Here is a 10,225-nt window from a genome sequence, read left to right as displayed (position 1 = left end):
TTACTATTGAGTTGTCCAAAAATTGTCTCACGAAACCCAATGCAAGCCTATCCATATACGTGAGAACAAAAGATGTTTACAAAGTTCTTACAGATAGATTAACACGGGAATTCTGAACACAAACCACTACCACACAGGAATTTGGATTGGTCAATTCACACTGGAGGTTACCGACCTTGTACGATCAACTGTTGATGTTTACGTTCGCGGTTGTCGACCTTTTTCGATATGCTGCTGGCTTCGGGTCAACGATTCTTCGAGCGGGTTGCTCATTCTTCGCGAGTGAGAGCTCATCCTTCCTTCACGTCGTCGTCCATCGAATCGCCAGCGCCATGGTTGGAGGTCGTAGCGCCTAGTGCACACGGATTGTGGCACTCGTCCGTCGGCCGGTCATGGTGGGAGACAAAAATTCCTTGAGTTTTTTGAAAATTCATTAAATGCATTAGACTTACATGGCCCGGAGGCCCGCAGGCCCCCGGTCGTTGCGCAGGGCGGACCACTGCGATGGAAGATCCGATGGTCAATGGTCATCATTGGGCTCGCGGTCTACGAGCGGTGATGGCTGGTCAATCGGCAGCACGCAGATTTTTGAGATTGCGCGCCGGTACTCTCCGTCCTTGGTCTTCACTACGACGACGCGGATGTTTCCGTCATCTCCCCTGAAGATGTGGGTCACCCTGCCGTAGCGCCATTTGAGGGGTGGCAGTCCGTCGTCTTTCACCAGAACCAGGGTTCCGATGACGATGTTGTCCTTCTCGCGGGTCCATTTGGTTCTTGGCTGTAACCCGGACAGATATTCCGAGGTCCAGCGCTTCCAGAGCCGGCGGAGGAACTCTTGAACTTCCTGCCACTTGTCGAGTCGGTTTGGAGGTACATCTTCCAACGAAGGTTCCGCAATGGCTGTTAGCGGACGGTGAATCAAAAAATGCCCAGGTGTAAGGACATCGAGGTCATCTGGTTCCGCTGACAGTTGTGTGAGAGGTCGAGAATTCATACAACTCTCGATCTGGGCCAGAAGCGTGGTGAGTTGTTCGGCCGTTAGAATGGTGTTTCCGAGGGTGGCTTTGAGGTGGGTCTTCATCGATTTGATCCCCGCCTCCCACAGACCCCCGAAATTCGGAGAGCAAGGGGGAATGAATTTGAATTCTATGCCGTCTTCGGCACAGGAGCGAGTAACGGTGTTCTGCATCTGTTGACTTCGGAACTGTTTCGACAATTCGGACAATTCCCGGACAGCACCTCGAAAATTTTGTGCGTTGTCGCACTCGATGAGCTTGGGTTTTCCTCGCCGGGCCACAAAGCGGCGGAGGGCAGCAAGGAACGAGTTCGTGGAAAGGTCTCCGACCAGTTCTATGTGCACTGCTTTTATCGAAAGGCACACAAAAAGTGCTACGTATGCCTTCACTGGTTTGGATTTGCGGTCGGGAAGTCGGTAGTACACAGGACCACAAAGATCTACGCCGGTGCACAAGAACGGCAGCGTTGGAGAGACACGTTCGGCGGGAAGGTCGCCCATGACTTGTTCCGTAGCACGAGGGCGGCAACGGAAACAGTTTATGCACGAATGTACGATTCGTCCCGCCAGGTTTCGGGCGCGTAACGGCCAGAACTTCTCCCGGAGACTTGAGATGAGCAGCTGGGGTCCTGCATGCAGCAGCTTCTGGTGGTAATACCGAGCGACCAGTTCGGTGAATGGGTGTTTGGATGGCAAAACGAATGGATGTTTCTGGTCCTCAGGGACCGCAGCGTTACGGAGCCGGCCACCGACTCGCAGGACACTCTGATCAACAAATGGTCTGAGGGACTTGAGTTTCGATGATGGCTTGACCTGTCCGGATGTGGCTAACGAAGCGAACTCTTCTCGGAATGCTTCTCGCTGTGCGATTCCGACAAGCAGGCCCGTGCACAGAAGTGGCGCAAAGGGAGGGGTTTTTCCCAATTTCGGCAAAAGGCGGAGGGGCGCCTAGTGTATGAAGCGTCGATAATGGGGAGGGTTTAACCCCCAAAACCCCCCCCTTGTGCACGGGCTTGCCGACAAGGCATCGGAGGGCTTCGTGCATTTCAACAGTGGTCAAACATCCAAAGCGACGTTGTCCGCGGTTTGTGGGATTCGAATTGAATTGGAATCTTCGAATCCATGCAACTACTCGAAGTAGCGCAACGTACGATGACCGCAGAGAAAAGATTGGATTCGGTGGAATGGTATGGACTGCGAGAGCAACTTGTCGTTCTTCGAGGTTCTCCGGGGGGAAGTCTTCATTGGACGTGTGGACAAAAGCAGGCCAGAAGCGTGATGATTTTGACAACCAGTCCGGGCCGTGCCACCACGAGTTGGTGGTCTTCAGTTGTTCGGGGTCCATTCCCCGAGAAATGATGTCTGCTGGATTTTCACACCCAGGAACATGAGCCCACAGTCCACCAACGGTGGCGTGTTGGACCTCCGAAACCCGGTTGGCCACGAAGGTTTTCCACCGAGATGGGGTAGCAGATAGCCAATGGAGGACGATGGTGGAATCTGACCAAAAGAACGTTTGAGCTTCGAGATTGATGGCGGTTTGTACCTTCTGAAACAGATGGGCGAGCAGCAACGCCGCCGAGAGTTCCAGACGAGGTAAGCAGACTCGTTTCTGCTTCCGAGAATCCGCCAGAGGAGCCACTTTCGATTTTGCGGTAAGGAGGTTCACGCTGATCGTCCCGTCGTCGGCTGTAACGCGTATGTAGAGACAGGCCCCGTAGGCCTTCAACGAAGCATCGCAGAATCCGTGGATTTGAGTCGATGCTGGTTTGACGACAGGCGTAACCCATCGTGGAACGGAAAGATTCCGAAGAGCTAGAAGGTTTTCCCGGAATTCGTGCCACCGTTGTTGCAACTCGTCGTCCAGGGGTTCGTCCCATCCCTTCTGGCTTCTCCAGACATCCTGCAGATAGATTTTGGCTTGGACTATTACCGGCCCGACGAGTCCTAGCGGATCGAACAGCTTTGCTGCGTCCGAGAGGGCGATCCGTTTGGTGATGTTCGGAGACGAGTTCCAATCGGGAACGTCGAAGAGGAATTCGTCGGTGCTTGTCTGCCATTTTAATCCAAGCGTTTTGATAGGAGCGGAGGCTTCCAGATCGAGTACTGTTCTTTCGTCACGCAGCTCGGACGGAAGGTGTTCGAGAAGTGTAGGGCAATTTGATGACCACTTCCGAAGGCAGAGTCCGGCTGATTGAAGAAGATCCAGCAGCTGACTGCAGAGCTGCTGTCCTTCAGCTATTTCGGTTACGCCGGTTAGAAGGTCATCCATATAGAAGTCCTTGGAAACTGCCTTAGCAGCTTGTGGGTGGGTAGTTTCTCCGATTCTGGCGAGTTCCTGCAGACATCTGGTGGCGAGATAAGGCGCACAAGAAGTTCCGTACGTAACGGTCGACAGTTGGTAGGTGCGCATCGGTTCCGACGGAGAACTCCGCCAGAGGATCTTCTGCAGGCAACGATCAGACGAAAAGACCAAAATTTGCCGGTACATTTTTTCTATGTCCGACACTATCGCGTACCGGGACATCCGGAACCGCAAGGTGATGGACACCAGGTCATCTTGGACGACTGGGCCCACCATCAGTCCGTCGTTGAGGGACACTCCTGTGCTAGTGGCCCCCGAGGCATCAAATACTACCCGAAGCTTGGTAGTCAGACTATCAGGTCTTACGACGCAATGGTGGGGCAGATAATACGAAAGAGTGTTGGTCTCCAGGTCTTCCGAATCGGTTACGTCCTCCATATGACCCAGTCGATGGTACTCCTCCATGAAGTGCGAATACGCCTGCTTCAGCTGCGGATTGGCGTTCAAGCGTCGCTCCAAAGCGAGGAAACGACGGGTGGCAATTTCCTTAGAATCGCCGAGGGTTGAGAGGACTGCTGATCTTTTCGGAAGTTGAACTACAAAACGTCCGGTTTCGTCGCGAACGGTGGTGGCAGAGAAGTGTGCTTCACAAAGCGTCTCTTCGACGGAAAGATTGCTGCTGGATTGACACGATTCAAGCTCCCAGAAGCGCGCCAACTGGTCTTCGAGGGAACTGATACTGCAAACGTGGGCATAGCTGACTCTCGGGGACGGTGATGAACCAACTTTGCCAGATACGACCCATCCGAGAACCGTTTTCTGCAGCACGGGTAGATCGGGTCCAAGACGAACCAGCCCTTCTTCGACGAGCTCGTAGTAGACTTCCATCCCTAGTATCATGTCAATGGGACCAGGTTGATGGAAAGAAGGATCTGCCAGAACGATGTTTGCGGGAATGTTCCATTCTTGCGTATTCAACGCCTTGGCCGGTAGCTCCCGAGTAATTCCAGGCAGTACATGGAACGAGAAATCTGCGACGAAACTGGAACAATGGGATTCGATTCTTGCGTCAACAGCGTATGATGAAACGACAGTAGCATTTCCAACGCCGCCGATTTCCTGGTGGGTTTTTACACGACGAAGCTTCAGTTTCTGCGACAGCTCCACAGTCATCAGGTTGATCTGCGACGCTGGGTCCAGCAAAGCACGAGCCCAAATGGCGTAGCCGTTGGCATCAGCGATTTTCACCACCGCAGTTTGCAGCAAAACAGTCAAAGGAACAGTTCGAACACTTCCGACGAGGGCCGTTGGCCTGTAGCTGGTCGACGGGCCACTAGTGGACGGAGCAAGAGTATTCGGCGACGGAGGAGGAGGCTGCGACGAGGAGGACTGAGGCTGAGCTGTAGTACTTCGAGTGGACGGAGGCTGATTTGGAGGAGGAGGAGCAGGAGACGACGTTGGCGTTGACTTTGGGATCGGATCACCATCCGACGAGCGAAGTGTGGTATTCTGGTGCAACATTGTGTGGTGCTTCTGTCCGCACACTCGACAGCAGCTGGACGGGCATTGCTTTACGAGGTGGGAAGGCGAGAAGCAATTTATGCAAAGCGAATTTTGCTTTACTAGTTCGAAACGTTGGGATGTTGGCATTTTGCGAAAAGCTTCGCAATGAAATGGAGAATGCGACGACTGCTTGCAGAATGAACAGGATTTCGGAGAGGAGCTTGTAGTTACTGCGTGACTCAGTTTAGATTTCGAGGATCGGACTGGTTCTGATTTAGGCGAATCTGGATTACGAGGCTTCGACGACGACAACGATTGCAGGATTGAGCAGTGCCCACGCAGGAATTTGAGGACGTCTTCGTATTCAGGCACTTCCGTCGAATTATGATGCTGCTCCCACTGTTTTAGTGTAGCACAGTCTAACCGCGCACAAAGCATGTGCGCTAGAAGAACGCTCCACCCTTGAGTGTCTATCGCCATCTTCTCTATCATCTTGAGATTTCGCTCAAAATCATCGATAATGCGCGCCAAGGATTCATAGCATTCCTTGCGCATAGGTTCTATGGATAGCAAAGACTCGATGTATGTCTTCACGACAAGTTTCTTGTTGTCAAACCTCTTCTCAAGTAGTCCCCAAGCTACTGAGTAGTTGGCCGAAGTAATTTCGATAGATTCGATCACTCGCTTCGCTTCCTTGGATAGCGACGAAACGAGGTATGAAAATTTGTCAATGGGCTTCAATTGGGGATTCGAATCTATTAGGCTGACGAAAGCGTCACGAAAAGTAAGCCAGTTTGTTAAAGTGCCATCGAAGGTAGGAAGCCTTACCTCGGGCAACCTTATCCGAGCAAAGGATGTATCCGCTGGTGTGCCAGCGTGCGCAACGACATTCGAGGAAGAAGGAGTGGGTTCGGGGGTACGAAGTTTGGAGACGATAAACCCATACACCTTCATGTAGTTACGCTCGAAGTCATCTCGAGCCTTCCTATTTGCATCTTCATTCAGCGAGACGGTTTCAGATGCATCCGTAAACTCTTCTTGATCCTCACGCAGTTCCAATTGTAAGCGAATGGATTGGAAATCAGCAAACACCTTTTCCAACCGTTGCATCCATCCATCGAGGAAGGCTTTGTCCCTTTGCTCATCGTATGTGCTAACTAGGCTAATGAGGTTGTTCATCGAGTCAATGCAAAACCGTTCTTGGCGAGACAGAGAGCGCAAACTTGGTGCCATTTTGTAGGGTCAGAACATCCAACGAAAAATCCCCAAAAAATCGACCAACAGAACAGAAAAATCGCAAAAATATGCTCTCAAGAACGTTGCACCACCACAACTTCGCTAACGATGAGCAAAAGACGGTTCGAACTGCGTTAGGATCAACTCAACTCACTACCAAACCATCCGTAATCAAATTAATTAACTCGACATGCAGATTTATTTATTTCGCATCGATCATCTATCTCAGCAGCCGTGCTGCTATCATGCATGGGTACTTACAGTGCCTCAGAGGTTGATTGTCCTACCTCCTTTGTGTGGTCCGACAATAGCCATCCAAGCCAAGCCAAAATTGCGCGGACCCAAGCCAAGCCACCAAAGCGTGCCCAAGCCGAGTCGACAATTGAACCAGCTCAACGACCTTTGCCTGGATGGAACGACGACGTCGACGAGATCTTCGCCGCAGCTTCTTTCTGCACTAATTTCAATTTAGCCGATCTTGGCGGAATCACTTTTTGATCTTCACCCTCTGGGGGACTTAATATACGGCACCGTAAGCCGCCGGTACGCACTAGCACGACTGTTCAGTGTTCACGTGGTTCTTCAGTGCAATTGCGGTGCACTTTCACGGTGTCTTTCGCACACAGTCGGTGCGGGATTCACTAATGCACTTTTACCACCACTCAACTGTCCTTCACGATAATCACGATTTTCACGCGCGCAAGTGATCCGGCTCGAAGGACCAACTTTTATGTTCGGATTCGCGACAAACACTTAACGCAGTGAACTGGGTTCGAACGAAAAAAGATCGCGTTTTATTGCTCGCTGTTTTATTGTAACTAATAACACGGTAGATGCGATTTGGTTGGGGTTGTATTTCAGACTAACTCTACTGGGTTTCTAGCTGTCTTATATGTAGGTATAGGATCAGTATAGAGAATATCTAGGTAGAGGCACGAACATTGCCGAGCTTAATGCCTTTTCGGTTGATTGTGGGTCACCTACTCTATTGATAAGAGTGATAAAGAGATGGCAAAATTCATGGGATAGAAAGGGAAACTACTGTTGGTCAATGAGTGACCATTAGGGTGATTTAAATTACTAGATACCTAACAGTTGCTTTTTCGAATTTTTACTATGTTAGTTGATCATATTTTCTTTAAATAAAGCAATTGAAATCGACCGAAGAACTTATAGTGAGAAGGAGATTTGCAGCACTTAATTGTGCTGATAGATTCGAAGCTAACGTGCGAACACTTGAACGCATTGTTGACGTCAATGCGTTCGACGTGACATTTTGGACAAAAACTGACTGCTTTTATTAACTGAACAACGTTACTTGTGTATGACTAGGTTGACATTTCTAGGCTACACTTGAGAAAATGACATGGTTTATCTAGGCAGGACCGATAGGACAATTGAACGAATTTGAATATTTTTCATAGTATTTGTAGTGGGATGCATACATAATAGACAAGCAATCTTTATAATTTCAAAATTTTATTGCAATCAACTGATCAACTTGGCGTATTTTTGTTTATCTCTTAAATGGTATTATGACACCAACAGAAAAATATCAGAAGTTCAGTTACATGTTTCTGTGGGTTTTGGACCGATGATAATTTAAGGACACAAGAGATGAACACAGAAAAAACGATTAGCGAAATCAAGAAAACAATTTGACTATATTTTAACATACGTTCGATTGATTCGATAAAAAAAAACCAAACAGACGACAACTGACTTAACGAGGAGTAATATATATTGAACGAAACCATACCACAAAACCAAACAAGAAGACAAACACAAACCGTGTGACCATAACACTACATAGGCAAATCCTGACTGACTGACCAATTGAAAAATTTCCAACCTTCTACCGTAACTTTCTGAGTCAGTAGGCAACAGTGTCTTTTTTTTTTTTTTTTATTATTAATCACTTAACCTAATTTACAGCTCTATCGTCCACTAGGGCACTACGTGAGCGATTTCAATTGACAGCTGCACCTACACTATTGTACAGCGCCTAGATATATTCTATTTTACTTCATTGAACTGGCTGCCTTTCTGCTGCTTTCACTTTTCTACTACATGGTAGAATGATGAGCACAAGGATGATGGATGGTCGTTGTTCCTTTCCAGTCCGATTGGGGGTCCATTATGAGTAGCAGTTCGCCGATTTCCAGGTATCCGGGTCTGTTTGAGCCATGGGGCTCAGAAGAGGGTCAGTGTCAGCCGCTCTCGGTGAAGAGCAACGGATGAAAAATTGCAAGTGCCGGGGCTGGGAATCAAACCCATGACCATCCGCATATGAAGCGAACGTGTGACCAACTACGCCACGGGCCCCGACAGGCAACAGTGTCTTAATGGATATCATTTTCCGCGTACGGCTGGCAAACTGCTTCTGAAAGATTATGTACTCTTTTCTATCTTCGGGTCTAGTGTAGAGGTTTCAACTCTATTCAGAGTGCAGCTAGAAACTTACCAAAAAAAAAAAATATGCAAGCTTATTTATGCATTAGTAATTTGGTTCAAACTAATTCAAAGCGATAAGGCGAGGTGTAAGAATGAACTCGACAATGATTGGTTGGTGTTTAGTATGACGGAAATTAGATAAAAACCCCTGTCTCACGGTCCAAAGTATCTCCCAGTGTACGCAAAAACAACGAAAGATTCGAACGCAGCTGCAAGTGACGAACCCCATCTGGGACAAAAACGGATCTTCACGATTCCATAACAACGACGACGACATCCTCTGCCAGCCTTCCAGCGCACGGTAATCGTCGGCTTACGTAACCAAACCACACTTTCCCGCGCAAGACAGGTTCCAAGACGGGTGTCATCCCTTCTGTCGTCGGTCCCGTTTGACGAGGAAAACATCCATGCCTACGAGGAGCAAAACCCGTAATGGTGATTCACGTTCCAGCGGTGCCATAAAGTGCGATCGCACCGCACCGCTGTCCTCGCAATAGTGGGAGCTCCTCACCTCATTTAAAAGTACAATTACAATTTTATTAGATTTACTTTCTCTCTCGCCTGAACCCGCACTCGGTTGCACACTTTGCACAGCGAGATTCCCTCCGCCGCTGTCGTCGTCATCATAGATTGAAGGGGAATAGAGGCTTTTTGCAGTACATGTCCTCCGGGCGCGCAAGTTAACAAATGGTGAGGCGTGCTTCTGCGAAGAAGTCACCCCGGTCTTGTGCACTGCCTATTAGCTAAGAGACTTCCTGCACCCACACCACCATCCGCACTAGACACCACTGCAAGAATTTGCCTCGACCGCGAGTGCAGCCACAGTCAGCCTGGAAACGATTCATCTCACGGAGTGCTTTTTATCTGCGGTTGCCATTTTCCGTCCTTCCTTACGACATGACCGCCAGAAGGAAAGGGACCGACCCATCAACTTCAACCCACTGACAGAGGGCTCCCAGCCCAAAGGTAGGTACCACCTAGTAGCAGCTGGGCGTCGTTTGCGGAGAACGTTTGTGCGGTGCTTGGTTGACCCGAGTAATGAGAGATGACACAATCGATGCTATTGCTGTTGAATGTGGCATGTTATTATTCAAGCCGTGTCACGTTCTGTCACCAGATACCAGAAGGCCGACTTTAGAGGCACGTTATCCTCCATTTGGGATATTTGTACCACACGTTCTGTCATCAAGTATTATTATAAACTTTCAATTGTCACATAATGGTTGATTTAAAAAAAAAACCAAAAGTGCGTAGTGAATTTGTCAACCGAAGTTCTAAGGAAATATTTGTGGAAGTATAGCATCATATTTCAGAAACCCGATAACTTAGAAAGTTGGTGTCTTTAGCAAAGTTTATCAGTATGACATAAACTTACATAAAAATTAACACTTGTTTCAAAATTCTGCCACTAGGCGGCGGTATATTTCCTACCGTTCGGGTTCCCATCCCGTCTTGGGAGAGTGAGAGTTGTATAATAAATTTTATTTACCTTTATTACTGCAGTCGTCGTTTTTAAGGTTAACTTTTCACTTGAGATTAGATATGCAGCGCCAGAGCGAGTGAACGTGTAAGTACGTACGAACACATATGGGTACCTACCTACTCGTACCCAGCCTAGGCCCGTTGTTCGTTAGATGGTGATCTCTTAGTAGGCCCGGCAAACGCAAAAAAAAACCAAATCACATCGCGTTGAGGAAGAAGCGTGTGATAAA

General features: G+C 48.7%; 1 protein-coding gene across 1 annotated transcript; it reads right to left on the bottom strand.

The window, feature by feature from the left end:
• Positions 1–520: 520 nt before the first annotated feature.
• On the bottom strand, positions 521–6,056 carry LOC134291988 (uncharacterized). The gene is made up of 3 exons (XM_062860581.1): positions 5,652–6,056; positions 2,148–4,889; positions 521–1,876 (listed from the first exon to the last, which is right to left on the bottom strand). Exons 1-3 carry the CDS (start codon positions 6,054–6,056, stop codon positions 521–523), a joined length of 4,503 nt encoding a protein of 1,500 aa, XP_062716565.1.
• Between the last annotated feature and the right edge of the window lie 4,169 nt (positions 6,057–10,225).

This window comes from Aedes albopictus, chromosome 1 (assembly GCF_035046485.1).
Source record: "Aedes albopictus strain Foshan chromosome 1, AalbF5, whole genome shotgun sequence".
Classification (NCBI taxonomy): domain Eukaryota; kingdom Metazoa; phylum Arthropoda; class Insecta; order Diptera; family Culicidae; genus Aedes; species Aedes albopictus.
This window is presented reverse-complemented; position numbering and strand designations above follow the sequence as displayed.

Bases quoted from the DNA above. Each gene is read 5' to 3' on its own strand.
- LOC134291988 (XM_062860581.1), bottom strand. From the start codon at position 6,056: ATGGCACCAAGTTTGCGCTCTCTGTCTCGCCAAGAACGGTTTTGCATT. The intron at 4,890-5,651 runs GTAAGGCTTCCT...CACCTCGTAAAG, and splicing joins CTCGGATAAGGTTGCCCGAG to CAATGCCCGTCCAGCTGCTG. The intron at 1,877-2,147 runs GTAGTTGCATGG...GGAATCGCACAG, and splicing joins CGTACGTTGCGCTACTTCGA to CGAGAAGCATTCCGAGAAGA.